The sequence below is a fragment of the Cariama cristata genome, unplaced genomic scaffold, assembly GCF_000690535.1.
Source record: "Cariama cristata isolate BGI_N322 unplaced genomic scaffold, ASM69053v1 scaffold39664, whole genome shotgun sequence".
Lineage (NCBI taxonomy): Eukaryota > Metazoa > Chordata > Aves > Cariamiformes > Cariamidae > Cariama > Cariama cristata.
The window spans coordinates 34,435-53,159 of record NW_009615409.1 but is presented as its reverse complement, the minus strand read 5'-3'; the positions used below and the strand labels follow the sequence as shown (position 1 = coordinate 53,159).

At 44.6% G+C, this 18,725-nt stretch overlaps 1 protein-coding gene across 1 annotated transcript in view; it reads right to left on the bottom strand.

The window, feature by feature from the left end:
• Positions 1–16,563: 16,563 nt before the first annotated feature.
• HIVEP3 (human immunodeficiency virus type I enhancer binding protein 3) overlaps positions 16,564–18,725 on the bottom strand; it is a 9,384-nt gene continuing 7,222 nt past the window's right edge. Inside the window, exon 2 of the mRNA XM_009699778.1 lies at positions 16,564–16,713. Within this exon, the coding sequence (XP_009698080.1) occupies positions 16,564–16,713 (150 nt within the window). The remainder of the gene's footprint in view (positions 16,714–18,725) is intronic.

Here is an 18,725-nt window from a genome sequence, read left to right as displayed (position 1 = left end):
TGTTCGATGATTATAATAATAATAAAAAATACAATTATGCCAAGAGCATAATCTTCTGTAGCTTAAGCAGTATCTGTGCATGCCCTAAGTAATTTCTTTTAGAAGTCCCTAAATATTCTTCAGCCACAGATAGTCTCACTTACATCCTGCTAGTTTTAAAAACCATTTCTACAGATACAGTTTTACAACTTCAGATAACAGATCTATGACATGCAAATGTTTTCATAAGCCCCAGTAGCACAGCGGTTCTCACGGGACCATCGTTCAGCACAAACGGCTGATGCAGGTCTCATCTCTCCAGCAAGGAGCCCCTACTTTTCAAGGAGGCAACGCAACCCCCTGCATTCCTTCAAGGGCCACGGGATCGTGCTCGTCTGTCTGTTCCCAGATGTTATGCCACGCTCGTGGGTGAGATCAGACACCCAAGCAGCAAAGCAGCTGGGAAACGAGTAAGGCAGGGATGCAGCCCCTCAATTGCCAGCACGGAGACACACCAGCAGCATGGATTTCTCTCCAAAGAATGCGGGGCTGGTGGGAGGAGGAGACCAGCTCCCAAGTCGCTAATGGAAAATGCCACAGGTCTGGCCACCTCCCCTGTGGGTTGAAAGAGACTGTGAAATAATTCCTCCTTGGAAAGTTTCCCATGGAAATCTTGCAGAGATAACACACAGAGAGAAAATGTGCCAATGTTTGTGTGTGCAAATGGTGGAAGATCATAAAGTTTGGGGGAGGGGGAGAGTGTTTAAATAGGATGAAAAATATATGTAAAAATAAGTCCCCTGAGAGCCCCAAGGTCTGTGGATGACATTGAAGGGCTTTCACTTTGAGTCTCTAGTTCAACACTCGGCCCAAAGGAGTAGTGGCTGAAAGGGGTCACAGCGCAGAGGTTTTCCAGTAGCTCATAAGAGAAAGAAGCTGATAATTGCAGCTGAGCTCCTATGGATTGTGTCTCTGGACTGCAGACTGGGTGCTCTCGTTAGCTTCCCTTCATGGGTCAGAACAAGTCCTCTTCAGCCCTGCCAGCCCATCTTCTGCACTCAGGGACTTTGCTCCCCAGTGCTGCAGGTCCAGTACCTTGCACACATAAAAGAGGAACATTTTCCAAGACAGGAATCCTATTATTTGTCTTAACATGGTGCCTACAAGTCCACTACACAGGCACTGCACAAAGGATAAAAACTTGGTTTGTACTCTAGAGCGTTCCTGCCCCAAGGATTTATGAAGACACAGCAGACGAACACTGGTGGGTAGTATGGGAAAACAGCAGGACAGCATTGGACAGTGTGATGTGCTGGGACGTCCTGGCAGAGCAGCCTAAATGTTGTCATAATTTCTGATTTCTGTAGACATCTCAGAGTAGAGGTGAGTCGAAGGAGAAAAAGAAGGCTGGCAGATGTTTTCAGAGAATTCTTTCCAGCAGGGAAGAAAGGTTTGAAAACATAATACATGGGGAGTGGAGGGCGTTGTCACCATTCAGAGGCAGGAGATGACATTTTTGTAATCAAAAAGAGACAACAGGCAGGGTGGTGCTGAGCTGTGGAGAGTCTTGTTAGTGACACCAGCTTGTGTCTGATGTGATAGGGAGTGAGCAGGCAGTGCAAGAGGAGGCAAAGAGGGCTCTACATGGACAAAGCACTAGGGAAATTACTTTTTTCTTCCATTTTCCAAAATGGACTGAGACAGACCCAGATTGCCACTGTCAGCATGCAGAATAGGATATAGCAAAGGAAATGGATGAGCGTCTGATGAATTTTCCTTCCATAAATGAACAGGAAAGGTTGTATTTGAAAGTTGTGCATGAAGAATTGGTAAAGTGCAAACACAGCCTAAATGTACCAGGGAAAAGCCCTGCACAGAGACAGCTCCCCCAGGTAACAGTGGGAAGGTGGTGTTGTCCAGTGCAATCATGCAAAGGCACTGAAGACAGAGAACTTGCAGCACGGCAAGTTTATTCCAGGTTGAACTTGAGCTGATGCTTAGGGCAGGACTCCCCTCATTTCACCTCAGTCATCTCCAAGTTGCCTACACAGGCCAAATTAGCCATGCAGACAGGAATACTCCATAGGCAGGAATACCCTGGTGGCATCATCCTATTTACAGCTGCTGGTTTTGCACATGTTCATCGGAGAAGAAAAAAGTCAGGCTGCATCACCCGTGCTGCCATTCCAGAGAGGGATCAGTTATGTGACAACAAGGGCAAGCAGCTTGCAGCCCTCTCCTGCCACTGGAGAAGCTATTGTCCACCTGGCAGAAAGACTGGGATGCTGGAAGCCAGAATAACCCCCAAGGAACAGGGAAGAGATCTCCAGTCCCTCCTTCTAGATGAGTTGCCACCTGGAAGTGAATCTTGACAAGCTCAACAGCACATGGCTTGCAGATAAGAGCCAACCTATTCAGGGGAGTAAAGATCATTCTCCGTGTATTTCAGGAAGGCTCTGTCCACACTAACACTTCAGGATATTTCCCTTTAAAAGAAAAAGATTGAAACATCACATAAATCTCTGCCCAGAACTCTTTCTTTCTATATTTTGCGTGTATGCAAGGGAGTCTGTTGAATGTACCAGTATATCATGCTCAGTTTTGCTGAGACCAAAATATATTCATTTTTATCTCCAGAAAGTTACAAAACCAGCCATCCTTGCGTATCTTAGGATTGTGGCACTTTTCTCAAGCCAGAGAGGGACACGCAGGTTTCTGGGAGTCTCTAAAGTGCACGTCTTCATATGGGACACATGGGCTTGCTTCCAGCTAAGACTCTGCTGGAAGATGTGTTGCTGTCTGAAGACGAGGCGACACTAAACCCTGCAAGAATCCGAGGCGACTCCTCCTCAAAACCACTCATCTTCCCCTCTCTTAGATAAACATCAAGTGGTAGGAGGCTGCCAACAACCACCAGCACTCGTGGGATCACCATCCAGCTGGGAGTTCCCTTGACGAGGCCATCTGCAGAGGAACTTGAAGTCATCTGATCCCAGGCACAGTTCATGAACCCACTGCTCCAGATGTGACCTCGGCTTCTGGAGGCTTCGGCGGTTCTGGTGACACAACTCACACTTCTTAAGAGATGGCAGGAAGGCCGCAGAGACTGTCTGTGCAAAAATAACTGGCTGCCGTTACTGCTGACACGTCCTCTGCCTCTCCAGCACTTCTGGGCTGTGCAGGAAAAGGAGGACTGTGAAGTCCTCTTCTGAAGGAGGGGGAGCAGAGTTAGAAACTATTTTAACTCGCTGCTCTTCACTGCAAGAAATAAAAACTCCCTAAGCTTCAGCAGAGAAACCCAAGCATGTTTTATGCTGCGGTACCCTGGAGAGTTGCTGTGCTGCGCAAGAGCGATGCACCATGGCCCAGCGGTGCAAGGTCAGAAATTACCGTGATTTTCCCTGCCGGTAAAGCCGAGCTGCAGATTGCAAATGTTCACAGTACAGGACTGGCATCTCCCACAGCTCTTCTATTTTTGTAGGCTGCTGCCACCTGCAAGTACCCTTCGCAATGTACAGGCACTTTCTTAATTTACCGCCAGCGTTAATGGTGCAACCATGCAGTAGGGCCACAGTTTTCTTTCTTGGATGCTGTGAGTGATCTTATTAAATTCATACAGTGACTCCACATAAAGGTCCAATTTGCACAGGCACAAATACCCATAGTTCTTCACGACTGCAACAAGCTCTGCCCATTACTCAGCACCTCAGAAGATTAAGCCCTTCATCGAGTGATGAGCTCAGCTTTCAGTTCAACAAATTTAACTCAGGATTCAACATATGAAGAGCTGAATTCATAATAAATTCTTGTAATCAATGATTCTTTTCAGCAAAACTAGTAAATTTCAGATCTAAAACTCAAAGCCATTCACAACCTGGGTAAATAGACTAATTATCCTTTATTTGTACTGTGACTCTACATTCCCACATACACAGGAGGTCTCACTGCACTTCTCAACATTATACCATTTTGGGAATGAAGGAAAATAGCCACAAACCAAGGTAATAACAGAGCCATGCAAAAAATTACCTCCCCCCCTACATTATACACCGCCAGAGTAAGCACACACCAAGTATTACCCAGCCTTTTTGAATTTTTTGTGAAAAACTGATCAATCTTTAGCCTAAACTCCCCAAGTTCTCTTTTATCTACTGCATTTCTCTAGTAGCACTATATCCCCAAGACACGCAACACAGGGACCTCGTGCACTACGGCGTCCCTCCTCAGTGACCAACTCCAATTACATGACAGCCTCCAGCTCTCTCACCCCACAGCAGCTCTCCTGCCTAACAGAGGGCTGTATTTTTAGTAACGAAGGTCTTCACTCAGTTCACATTTGGGAAAGGTTCTTATTTTATCAAAACCAGCTTGCAGGCACAGGCTGCCCTGGCACACTTCAGACCGATGCTTTGCAGATAACCCCACGCTCGGAAACGCTCTTTGGTCTTATAAGGGGACTGAAATGCATACAGTTGAATCTCAGAAGCGTGGTGTAAGTGCTCAGCCTCTCGCAGCCTTGAAAACCACATAATTCTGCCTTCAAATAGTTTATTTAAATAAGAATGGCAAAAAATTCACAAACATTGAAAACCACTGGTTTAACTGCTGATCTAAAACATCTGCAAGAAATACTTGCTCTTTGAAAGCACCACTACTGTACTGATAACCCAAACAAGAGTTAGACAAACCAGTTCAATCATGTCTGGGGTCTACAAGAAGCCAAAGCACCCAACAAACAGAAAGGTTTATAAAAACTTGGCTACATGCATCTGATTATTCCCCTATGTTTGACAAACCAAGTCCTGAATAAAGTTTAGAGTCAAGAGCACCCAAGCACTCAGAAACACATGAACTTCTAAGAAAACAAACCACCATGCACAGATGCCAGGTAAACATCATCAGGAGAGTAAGCCAAGACCCTGCCTTTAATCTCCTCTACTTCCAGTTTTTAAAAATCTTGTAATTCTTCAGTCTTATCTCTACACCAGCACAAGTAGTAAAACAGAGCAGCAAAAATATCTGATTAGGTCACATTGCCTTTCGTCAGAGGTTCTACACAGAAAGAAGCATGCAGTGACAGTCAGTCTGTATTTATATTTTTCAACACATATGCATGAATTTCTCACAAGGTTCTGAAGAGGGACACCGCATCCCACCCTCCCTTTACATGCAATTGATTCTGTGTAACTGCCTGAGCAGCAGCAGGTCCTTCAGGACAGGGAAATTACTTTAAACACTTGCAGTGAGTAATCGCAGCTTTCCCCTACTCCTCCATCCTGGAGAAACTGAGCTGGGCTGGCAGCCACCTTATAGCACTTCATGATCCAGAGATCATGGGACTCAGATTGGCTACAGGTTTAAGATGCATCTGCCTGCACCACATCCCTAGTGAGCTCCTCCTCAAAAAAAGACTAAAACTAAAAAGTAGGTAAACAGGTTTTATCATAAAAAAATCTGGAAGTATAACTTTTAAATATTGAAAAGCAACTTGGGAAGATGGAATATTTTTTTATATGCAGCCCTGCCCACCACGTCCTTGCAGTTGGAACCTTGCCTCCAGCAACTCGCTGGCTTTCTGAGCAGCAGTACACTCTGCCCATTCCCTCTGGTCCCACTGGTCTTCTTTCCATCTGCTCCTGCCACGTTCCACAGCCCCTCAAACCTCTCTCCCCCTCGAGCAAGCCCAGCGGCGTCCCATGAGGAGGAATGATCTCACCTTCCTTCCATGGCATTGCACCTCCCTCAGTTGTGCAGATGAACAATGATATTCATAACCATCAGAGATCCAGTTACATCATGGGCTATATCAGGACAAAGCACACAAGCTAAGCTGTTCTCCTTCCAGCAACAAACAGGGAAGAATTGGAAAATCTTCCTTAAATGAAGAGTCTGGCTCTCACAGTCCCACTACTTACTTAGGGATGTAACAGGCTTTACTCAGTTCTTACAAGCATTCTCACCATCAGTATGACTTGTGTGTTCACTTCCAAATTATGCAAAAAAGTAACATTTTAGCAAAAGTAAAATTTGGAATCCATACTGGGAGTGGGGAGTGCTTAATTCCCAGTTTCAGGGACATGGTCCCTCTCTAGGTGAAATACCTAAGTCAGTGGATAGATTTCACAGGATTCATGCTCCCAAATGCATGCCATTTTCTGAAAATATGATTTAGGCACACTTTATTCTCAGACCTCTATCACTGCCATCATGCAGAATGTTCCCAAGAATTTCACGTCCCATCTGTCATCACCAGGATTCTCTGGTGACACTAAGTAGTTGATACTAAAGAGAACTGAAAATCAACTGCTACATTTGGGAAGATTAAAAAAAAAAAAAAAAACAAAAACCAAACCAAACCAAACCAAAAACAAAAAACACCAAACAGGAATCAGAATAACATCTGCCTTGAAAAGAGACTAGTCTCCTTGAAAGTAATGTTTTCATCATTAGAAAGGGACAGAAAAGGAAGTCCCAAAAAGCCAGTTCAGAATTATATTGTCAGAGTCATCTTCCTGCCATTTACCTAGTGGAATATGGCTTGAGTAATAGGCAGTCAGGTCCGGGACTGTCTATTTGAACATCAGGTTTCTAATTGATTGCACAGTACTTGGAATCTATTAAAGGGCTTCTATAAATTACATTTCTGTATAGAACAGGCTGCCTAGATATGCAGATGTTAAGAACTGGCTAATCCTAAGTAAACCTGGTAAAAACGTTTGCCTTCTCAAATTCTCCACCAAATTAATTGTAGAGATCGTGTCACTGAATCAATAAAGTGAAAACCCTATAATCTCAACGTTTGCCACAAGCCCATAAATAGTCTGCTAACAGGGAAAGCTTATTATTCCAGACATTTGGCCCATATCAAACAGTAGCTCAGAATAAGACATTGTGTCATGCCTGTTAATCCCAGATGCAGAAGGACAGCTCAGGTGATCCTGGACTTACTTCAGGACTTCACACAGATTCTTTTACACTATCATTTTCAAACCCCTGACAAAGTGTCCGGCTTGTCTTTTATTAAATTGCAGACAAATGCTTACTCTTATGGAACTGGGGGCATATACAACCTTGGAAATGCAAACACACGTGAGTGTTATTACCTGCATGCACACATTTCTAGAAGTATGCCATTTTCCCTATCCTGTGATTATCTCTGACTCTCATCCTCTCTTTCTCTTCACTTCTTTGCTGGCAGAAACTTGCACCATTTTTCTCTCCATCCCACACCCTCCCTCTTTGTTGTGAGAACTCAGATCTTCCAGCCTGACCCTCTCCTGCTTGGCTAATTGCAATCTCTTCCCTTCTAACCAGTTTCTACCTCTCTCCATCACTGTTCAGCTGCCAAAACTGTCGGTCTGATCAAATCACACTCTTCCTTCCCCTTACCTGTGTGACCAAGGCACTGTGAAATGCTCCTGTATGCCCCTTCATCTGCTCTTAGATGTCACGTTTTCTCCCATCTCTCATGCACAGCTCTGCTCTGCCAGCAGCCCTGGACCTGTAACACTCACTGGCAGTTTTTGGCCCGAATGCTGTCTGTCCATTTTGTTTTGTAACTCTTTGGTATAAAACGCATGCCAGCACACAAGTTACATCCTCAGACTCTCCCCACCTGGAATGACAGGGTCATCTTCCCCATGTTTATCTTCTCCCCCTCTCAGACCTGATACACTTTGTGCCCTCACTATAGAGAATGACTCTGGAGTAGTGTGAGCCGGGATTCATGAGCAAACCCCAGTCCCAGAAATGAGATGAAGTTGCACATAGGTCCAGGAAAGAGGCAATGCTGCAGACTCGTAGAATGGTCCAACTAACCCCAAGCAGAGACATAAGGTCTAAAAATGAAACACCCACTACCATCATCCTTGACTTTTACCTCATTTTTGCAAAGGGATGACTGAGGGAGAAGCAGGGTCAACTCCAGGGTCACAAGTCTCTAGCGGGGCATGGAAGAGATACCCCAAGCAGGGCAGTGCTCCCTTTCTGCTTGCAGTGACTTGAACTCATCTTTCCACTTAAGAAGGAAGGAAAATCGTGCTCTGTCCTACCCCAGTAACCCACTTGCTTATTGATTTCAGAGCCTGCAGAACAGGGGCTGCTTCTCTTTATCTACCTAGACTAATCCTTGGATCTACAAGGTGTTATAAGCAAAGTCATTGCTAGAACAAATGCAATTATTAGAGGATTTTTAATTCATTTAGTGCTACAATGGGAGACTCACAAGCCTGGCAGCTGGAACACTCTTCATTCCCTAAATAAGCTAGAGCACAATGCTAGCAAGGCAGGTTTGCCCTAGCCCAAGCACCTGTGCAAGGCATCAGAGACATTTTCTTGCTTGATACTGTTTATTAAGCCTGTATTTTTCATTATTTGAACCGAAAGCAAACAGGAATTCTAGTCTTTGTGTAACACAGAGAAGATAAAAGTCAGGGTGAGTAGAATAAGAGGCTGGGAAAATCCTACTGGGAATGATGGGCTCAGGAAGAGCATCATCCTGCACCCAAGGACCCGCTCAGCCTCTGCCCCACCATAACCATGTCACACTGAGGAGACCCATGGGCTGGCTGGATGCTGACAGGTATCTTTACTTAGGAGGAAAGAAATCCCTGCAGAAAGTTGAGCATCCCACACAAGGTCAGACAGGAAACTGGAGATAACATTTTGTAATTGGCTGTGGGAAATTAGCATCAAGCTGCATTGTGAGTGCCTGCCAGCAGGACATGTCAAGAAAGTGGGCTGGCTGTACAGGCAAAAATAATTTAGAAAAAAATAATAAAGAAAATCAGACAACAATCTAGACTGAATCCTTCTGTGTTTGTCAAATTTCCTGGGAAAACAGGAATAAGCTGCAGAATGAACCCAATTTGTCAAGTGAAGTGATGAGATACCCAGGACAGGAAACATTAACAATTTCCACTGAGGAATATTAACACATTTTAAAGACATAATATAATCAAGTTAAGCAGTAGGTGAGCTTGTGTGTCCTCTCTCACAAACAAGGAAATTGAAGTGTAGAGAGGAGAATGACTTATCCAAGAGTCACAGTGAGTCATGAGTCCACCATCCCCAAGTCACACTTCTCTGCTCTAACCACCACCATTCTCTGTCTCCGGGATATGTTCAGGGGGCCAGGGAACAGTACGTTCAGGAACTGCTCAGCACAAACACAGCTGGTATTAAAGGAAAGCTTGGAGCTGTAGGCACATGGGGACATCCTGCATTTCGGAGCCAAGGTGGAGGTGGTGCAGGAATGGCCAGTCATCACTGCACCCAAAGGATGAAGAGCACTGGGGTCCATCCATTGCAAATATTTTTTCATTCAGCTGTATCAGGGCTCGGATGATAACTGAGAGTGGGTCTATGCTCAGTTGACCAAAACATATGCAGGATTTAATGTCATTTCTTTGTACCCACATCCATAAGGCAAAACCAAAGGAGGCAGCGAAGAGTACAATGAACGTGAATGATGCTGATCTGTATTGCACAGACCCTTGAGAAATGTTCAGGGAAGGTATCAACTCGCAGGTTGCATGTATGGTCATAAAAGCAAGTAAAACATAAAGTGCTTCAAGCCTTGCGCTCTGTCTCAAAGATACAACATTTGGGATCTTGCATGAAGCTTCAGTAGTGGTTATACAACCAGAAGCTGCTCCCAACAGAAATTAATAACCTGTTTTAAAGTTAATAACCCGAGGTTACGTCTATATTATACAAGGTTACTTATACAAGAGCTCTTGGCACGCAGCACCATCTGGCACTGTTACAGAGCCGTCCCACACTTTCCCTCTGAAAGGAAATCTGTCAGCTCTCCCAGACACACCGGCTCTTATCTAACCCATCTCAGCAGCAGCTTGAAGCAAGCAGATACGTTGAGGTGTCCAAAGTCGAGGTCAAGCAAGCTACACCTTCGCTTTGCTGCTGTCTGCGCTGACCCTACCTGCAAACGTCTCACTTTCCTCCTCTTCTGTGCACTGTTTCCTGCCGTCTACCTCGCTGCTCCTGATCCAAGAAAAGATTTCCTGAACAGACTGCTGAAAAGAACTGATTTTTCAGTTTGGCTACTCCATGATTTACTAGGGGAAAATATTTTTTTTTCAATTAAACTCAAAATTAGAAAGAAAAAAAATAATCCAAATTTTCATGAAGACATATTATGGGGAGAAAAAAGCATTTGCTTCAAGTCGAATTGAACCTTTTCTTCATATTAGCTTCTAAGTATATTTTAATGTAAGAATGCAATGATTTTCAAAGTAAAAAGCACATATTCCTTTCATTTTGAAAATATTTTTTCTCTAGTTGCTATTTTTCTATGCTGCTAGTCCTGAATACACCTTTCAGGCAGCCTTTCTCACTGCCTGCAAACCTCTCTCTTCAAAGAATTTCTTCTTTCATCTTGTCAGCATCGGTAAAATTCACAAATCCGTCCTTCCTTAAATTGCCACCCTGTGTCTTGTCTCCTTTGGATTGTTAGCTTTTTTAAGCAGAAAATGTGCTTTGCTTGTGCTATGAAAAAAAAGTGAGAGTGTAAACGTATGGTGCTCAAAAGAGACCTTATGTTCTTTTAACGGGCACGAGAAATGAGGCTTGTCCTTCCCCCCGTATGGAGCACAGTGCCTGGGTGCAGCCCCAGTACCCACGAGGACGGATGCTGGCAAGTGTGATCATCATGACCCTTCGGGCTGTACCCAAACCCCGTGGGTGTGGACCACCAAAAAAACAACCTCGTAGAGGGAAATGGAGACTGGCTACTTTGGTGGGGATTCCTGGACAGCTGCCAGCATCTGACATGACATGTCTTTTTTCACATGAGTATTAACTAAATCAGGGTATGCTCTTCCCTTTTCCCAGCATCCCCAACACAAGCTGGTTAATCATTTTCAGATCTGCCTAGGCAATAGGGCTGTCCCTGGTAGTCTCAAAGTCAGAGGCATGAAAGCTCTCCTCTCCATTTGTTTTAAAGTCCTATCTGAAAAACAAACAAAAAGTTCCGCATATAAGAAACACTTCTTTTTTTTAAAGGTCCTTTACAGAAGCAGGATAAACATCTGTGCACAAGCTGATCCTTGAGACTTTAGAACTGTGTTTCAGAGAGCAGCTTGACACATGCAGGACCAGATTTTCAGAAGGGCTGCGCAGTCACAGGGCTGCCCAAATGGAGCACAGCGATGCCTGTTCAGCACTTCTCAAGGCAGGGAAAATCCAGCAACCAAACCCCACAAAACGCTCAAATTAACGCTGAGTGGTCAGTCCGGCACCACTAACCCTAATGGAAAAGTTTTAACACCAATTTCTCCGTTCTGTGCAAAGCAGACAGCCTCAGGAAAAACCCTTTCACTTAAAAATGCAAATTACAGGAATTCCTTGCCTATATCTAGGCACAGGGTATGGAGTAAAATACATACTAGTATTTAACATCAGCCCTACTTCGCAGAGACGTATACCCATTTGAGGCACTGCCCTGAGGCTCTGAAGTGAGTTCACCTCCAGGATTCACCAGGTTTGTGGGTAAATGAAGGAGCATCACCCGTTAGCTCACCCTGGTGCACATGGCAGCTGGATGTGCTAGCCATGAGCTTCCTCATATTCTGCCTTTGCTGCTAATGTGTGTGCTCAAGTTAGTGTCTTTGGAATAAATGACTCCTTTCCAAATAAACACGCTGAATTCTTAGAACTCATCTAAGCAGCAAAGGAAATCCCCTGAACGAACTGGGTCCGACGCAGGGGTTTGGAGTTACACGCTGAGAAACTTTGCTTGTTTAACAGAGAGGCTTTCTCTGGGGTAATAAAACTCTCACATTGCTGTGCCAGGGATTTTCCATTAGGTGTGTGTCAGCGGGTGGTGGGAGCTGCAGTTTCTGTGGCCGGTCATAGAAACGGAGTGAGATCACCCCAGAGAAGCCGACCACAGATCCCAGTAAGTCCACAACAGCAAGAAATGGGAAGAGAGCTGGGGGAAGGGAGGTTTCTATACAGCTAATGGGTCCCCCAAAGGTGTGTTTTTTTTTTTTTTCCCTTATGCATCCACTAATTAGCAGTCATGTTCCAGTCTGATAAAACAGTCCCAAGGCTTCTCCATTTTCCTTCAACCCAGGGGAAAGTCTCTCGCTAGACAGGCTAAGTGAGGCAGATGTACAGCTCCATCGCCCTCCTGCCTGCCTAAAATCCCAGAAGTAGCCCTGCAGAATGGAGACAAAGGGCAGTGCAATACAGCAGCCTCTACCCCTCCAGCCCTGGGGCTCTCTAGGGAATGCAATGGTCAAACCTCATACAATCCCCCAGTTATTTGTACTGTACTAGGCAGAAAGGGCTTCACCCAGACTCAAGGGAGCAGTCATTTAAGGTGGGGGTTCAGGACCCCAGTTCAGAAGATCCCATGGCTCATAAACCTGCAACTCACTGCTACTTATCGGTGAGGACAAAGAGCGAAGGACCTGGTTTCGTATCTGAGTCAGACCAAACCGGTAACTACAACAGCCTGGGTCACAACAGCACTATGAACATCTCTCTTAAAGTTAAAAGATACACTACGTTACGTCACCATGGGTTCTCATTGCTCATGTGTGGATTTGTACACATGGGATAGTGTGATGGGGAGGTATTTTTTTTTAAGGTGGATTTTTTAAGGAATACAAGGATACTCACTTCTGCCGCTAAGAGGTTTTTTCCCTAAAGAGAGAAAAAAATGGAACAGTTTTCCAAAGACAGCCTTCCTTTTGATGTAGTTTTCATTTTACATGACACTAGTTTGGGGATGTCAGTTAAGGTTAGTGGTCTTTAACCTTCTATATCTTGGTATTGCTTTCCTTACTAGTTGCAATCAACTACTGCAATAAGCCAACTGATGGGCCCCATAAAAGCACAGAGAGTTTGGCTATGAAATAGAAGACCGCATATTGACTGTAACTACCCCACTACTATCAGATTTCATCATGGTAATGCTAATGCACAGTAAACAGGCAACATTTCCCTGACAAGACCATGATACCATCATAGACCTCACTCTCAAATCAGGTCGATACCAATCTACAGTTTCATGATGTAAGATTTCAGAATGGGCCTGGTGCCTCCAAAGTACCAGAGTGGATTGACGAAGGTGACACAGAACTACCAAGGAATCACAGCACTTCTCCTAAAGCAGTGCTGGTCAGCTTGACCTTCAAAGATCATTTTCACTGCTCAAAACCACCACAATATCCCTCAGGACAAGTCCAATGGATACTTTTAGTAGCTCCTTCAGGAGTAGAAACACTGACCTGGTTGATTAATGATTCTCCCAAACACAACCTAACAAGACTGTGCAGTGTCTAGTCTGTGTGGGGGATGTTAAACGACTCCCGTCTCCTTTGCAGTCAAGTGCATGGGGTGTGCTTGTGGGGTGGGGGGTGAACGCTGGTTGCAACGGAGGTATATCCAGTCTTGTGAAATTTCAGGACTGCAAGTAAAAAGCCACTCCTGAAATTACATATGGAGTGATCTTAAGACTTGCTCTCTAAGAGGAATTTGTTCTTTAAACAGGAACCCAACAGAAAACTCTGCAGATCCCATTTATAGGTAACTGTGGAAAAGTCAAGGCAGAACCACTCATGTCCCTCCTGCAGTCCCCAAGAAACCAGAGACACGATGCGATGGAAAGGCACTACAGGTCCTCATCTTCACAGGAGGCCAAGGGAGGTAGCTGCTGAACTGGCTGGGTAATATCTCAAAGGGAGCTGAACACCTCCACCCCCCAGGTCCTCTTGACAGCCCCAGCATCCACTACTCCACATCCTGAGATGGCATCACAGGGGCCAATGGACATCCTTCATGTAAAGAGTGATGAGGGAAGAAACTGAGCCTGAGCACACCCCATGCATGACATTGAGTCCTGATCCTAAAGCCAGGTATGAATGTACTTCAAGGCTCAAGGAGTCTGCAAGCTGCTGTTTCCAAAACACTTCCCAGTGGGTAAACACAAGCAAAGCAACCATCCACTTTCATAGCTAGGGAGGAGACATCTTCAAATAAGAGAGACTTTGCAAGGGAAGTCAAGCTGCCCTGGATGCTCCAAGAGCCTCTGGTGGGTTCATCGGTTCGTTCCTTAAAAATAGGCAGTGGGTATGATGAAAATGTGAAATCTGTTTTTTCTGGTCTTCTCTGAAAGCCCAGAAACATGATTCTAGCCGGCAGGCTGGACAGCAGCAGGGAAAGTGGCAAACCTGGTCCTGGCAGTGCCATAAGCAATGTAGCCATGGGGGAAAGGCAGCTATGGGATTGGGGAAGCCAGAAGACTGTACAGAGGGAAAAGCAAGTGTTGAAAACAACAGTGAGAAAGACAAGAGCTCTAAAGAAATAAAAACTGAGGGGAAGAAGGAGCTAAAAGAGCTGCAGCAAGTTCACCTTTTGTGGGAACACTTGGATTTCTTTCTAATTGCCCTCCTTGGTTGAGGTAACAAAGCATGGAATGGCTCCAAAAGATTTGAAACTAACTGCATCCCACTGGAAGGATAGGTCTAGCCAGCAGCAGACCATGTGAAACCAATAAATAAGGGGAAAAATGAGACCAAAAGGAAATTTTTATGGAAAAAATAGTGAAATAACGTCTTGAGAATGGATGCACTTTTTGTAAAATATTTTCAAGAGATGGTCAGGAAAGGGGTCTGATCCATTTAGTATCTTGCACAAAGCACTAGGCACCCTGCAGATTCATCTGCAGGCTTGTTCCTTCACTGCAAGAAAACACCATCGCAGACACAAGCCACTGAGTCTGAACAATTTGACATCAGAAACCTTGTGGGAACTAGGCATGGACCACCAGGTATGAACCAAGCACCTCGGGAGAACAGCCTGTCTTACCTGACCTCTTAGCAGTGTGTATGCCATGTAATTTAGATATAAAATTTCTATCTGCGACCTGGTGTGTTACATTAGAGCCTGTGCTTGGCATTAAACAGCTACTATATTCTGTCTCACATCCAGAAGGATGGCTGCCTTAAGTCAGCGCTACAGGAACTTTAAAATAAAACATAGCATACGTTTAGGATGACTAATATGTTCCTTGATGCTGGCTTACACAGAACATGTTGGAAAAGTTGCTTTATTTTGTGTCTGTCTTTTAGAAAATGTGACTTCGCATCCGTTGTGCTGGGCTCAGGGATGCAGACAGCCTCCCCGCGTGAGCACAGGGATGTGGAGATGCAGCTCATCTCGGTGGGGGCAGCCGGGGAGCAGCCAGCACCGAGCACCCCCGCATCTCTCCCCAAAAAACCTCCACAGAACTGCTTTGCAAGGGGCAGGGTGATTTTCATTCACGTTAATGTTGAGTCTCTTTAATCATGTCTAGGAAGGAGTCCAAGATTTCCCCTGAAATGGCCGCACCTCCAAGACAACACAGTCGAGGGGAACAGAAGCTTCTCATGGGCTTTAAGGCAATAAAACCCAGTGCTCAGTTAGTCCCATGGGTCCTATCTGCTACAGGAAGGTGATGACAACATACCAAATTCATCCTATTTCTCAGTCAGTTTCTTTCTTGCCATTCCTTGGCTCCCTCCCTAAATCACTTCAGGTCATAACCATTACAGGTTGCCACTACTTTGGCTCTCTTTGCGTTCACCACCCACTGATGAACATGTACCTAAACCTCAGCTGGGCACATAGTGCCTAGGTCTAGGTGAGAAGTGAGTTCTGAACAAACAAGTAGGTTTCCTTTCCCAAAGCACTATTTTACTCTTTTGGTTAGCTAGTTTGATCATCTGCTAATGAAATATTTTAAAATAAAAGCAAACTTCAACTGGTAACAGCAGAAAACCACAACCACTGACTAATTAAAGCCTTTTTCTAACACACAAAAAAACCAAGACCACCCAATGGCAAGAGCAGAACAGATGAATCCTGCTAGGGATTTCTTACATTTCCTTGGCCCCCTCTGCGACACGCAGGAAGGATGATCTTTAATTGTATCCCATAGACACACTACTTATTAGCTGATTTTTTTATTTTTGAAAAGACAAACAGTAGCATTACACCAGTGCTGAATTAATGAAGAGTACTCTGATTTACCTGGAGCCGAGAATTAAGATAGACATCAAATTTAGATTATGCATCCATTCTGGTTTGAGCTACTTTGGTTGGGTGGGATCAAAATCACATGAATATAATCCTTTTCTTCCTCACCCAAAACCCAGGCATCAGAAGAGATCTCCCCAGATCCTCCTTATAATGGTAACAACCATTAGGAACATCATTTTCAGAAGGCTCTGGAAAGATTTAGAAGATACGGAGTACACTTCTGTCACATCAGAGACAGCTACAAGATGTATTTGTGCTCTTCAGCCGCCTTCACTCAACCACCCGCTCAGAAAAGAGATCGAGGTGCTCCCTAACTTAAAGACAACTCAAAAAAAAAAAAAAAAGAAAATTAATGCAGTCCAGAGTATCTACTGATCTCGAGGGCCAGTTTTTTACAGTGGCTGTAGCAGGTAAGCTGAAATCCAACTATTATCTGGCCTCCGCTCACCTCCATGTGGCACCTTCACTGACTTGCCATCATTGTTATCAGTAACTCCTATACAACTGTGACACAAAAAGAGAAGTAAAATGAGACACTTACCCTCCTTCAAAGATCTTGATCCTGACTGGCTCCCCTCTTTTGGTTACAAGAGCCTCTTCTTCTGATTTTCCTCTTTTATCCTCTTCCTTCTCAGCTCTAGTTATATCTTTTCGACCTTCATTAGAAAGGAGCGAAGGCAAATGAACCTATCTCCCCAAAAGAGCAAAACAATCAATGATTACATACAAAATCACTCTAAGACAGACACAGACCAAACAGCCTCAGAAAGAGCGAGCAACCTACCGCACATGCTGCTCCTGACCGCTAAGTGCAGTAATTAGGACATCCGCTTAACAAACAGGGCCTCTGCTTCTGGATTTTGAGCCCTGCTGGTTATGTTATATTTACTGTGACTGCTTACAAGTTTTTAAATCACTCCCTGCATATGGTGGTTCAATATTATGCAGCTCTTGCCAACTAGAAAATTGAGGCATAAAGAGAAGTGTCTTGGCTGGGGTCACTCTGAGCAGGTGGTAGAACCATGGGTCTGTGTTCCCAAATCCACTGCTCTGTCCTTGTCCTCTCTCTAACACATTTGTCTACAAAGGTCTAGAGAGGAGGCATCTATAGAATTCATATATTTAACCTCAACTTTTGGGTTTCCCCCACATACACACACATTCACACAAATGTGGACTTTAACCATCTAAACTTGATATAAATCACTTGACAGTCAAAGCGCTCGGGTGATTTCCTTTCACCGAAACCCTGTTGCCAAGGGTGCAGTACAGAGAAAGCCACAAAACCAACGGGAGAAAATAATCCTCAACCTCCCCAGATGTTCCAAGGGTAAAATTTGCTTTTTCACTGTTAAACTTGCCACTCCTTGTTTAGACCAAGGTTTAAGTCATGCACTGACATCTCATCTAGCATGGTCAATGTTATTTGTTATAGTATATGGTCCTAAACATTACAGCTGCCCCTCTAGCTCTGTACGATGCAAGGGGAGCTCTCCACATCCAGAATGAAATCTTGGGATGTCACCCTCTACAACCTAACAGTACAAATAGCAGGAGTCTCCAAAGCTCTGACAGAGGAAAGCAGGTTCGCCCTTTCACCCAGGTTACTTTTGACACAAGTGCAAGAATATCTTTGAAGTTCAGTCGAATTACTTGTATCCTCACTTTACACATAATTTATGGAAGCAGACTGAAGGCATTTGAGAGACCAGGGTTATTAGAGAGATTTTGGACTGAACAGAGCCGATGAACTGGCAGAAGTCTGAAGCAGAGCTGGTCACCCTTGACTCTTTACAGTTGCTGGAGAGAGTGGCAGCTCTCAAGGGTGATTCATCTGCCCAGCCTTAGACACCTATCTTAAGGGGGATGAATCACCCAAGAGGTGCCTCGTTGTCTCCCATGGTTATACAGGAAGCCAAAGAGTGACTAGTTCAAACGGAGACATGCAAAATTCAGTGGGATATAACGCAGCCTCCACAGCAGCATGCTGCTGGTACTACCATCAGATTCTCAGCAGGAGGAGGGATGGACTCACTGAAAAGTAACTTTGCAAAACAGAGGTCAAACATTTCAAATTTGCCCACTAATTTCAGGAGCTCATCTTAGAACACTAAATGCACTCGGGATTGCTCTTTGCCCTTGGGGCCAGCTCACGTAGATTAGCCCACATCCACACCATCAGACCCACATACCCTTCCTAGATGCTCCCTGGGAATGGTCCCTGTCATGTCCTATCTCCCTAAATGTGCACAGGAATTGCTTGGGAGAGGGCCATCAGCCCAGGACAGAACAGTGTCAGGAACCATTTTAACAATTTAACAACAGAAACAGTCTCAAGCTGGTGTCTCTGGGCATGGAGATGTCTGTGCTCAGAGGAAATCAGTGGCAGGAGACACACTGAGCACCTTCAAAAATTAAACCTTGGCTGTCGTGACTTCACCTCCTGATATGAGCTACACGCTCACAATGATGCTACTGATAACCTTCCCAGTTCAGTTCCTTATTTACTGAGGAATACAAAACAATTGACTTTCTAGATGTAGCATGAGGTTTATTTATTGCAACTTTTGAAAGCACAAAACATAGACAGATGAAAGGCACCAGAGAGAGCCAAAATCATACAGTCACTACTATCCCCTTTTACAATCTCGTTTAATTTACAAAGTGTGCAAGCCCGATACAGTGTAATTAGCCATCCC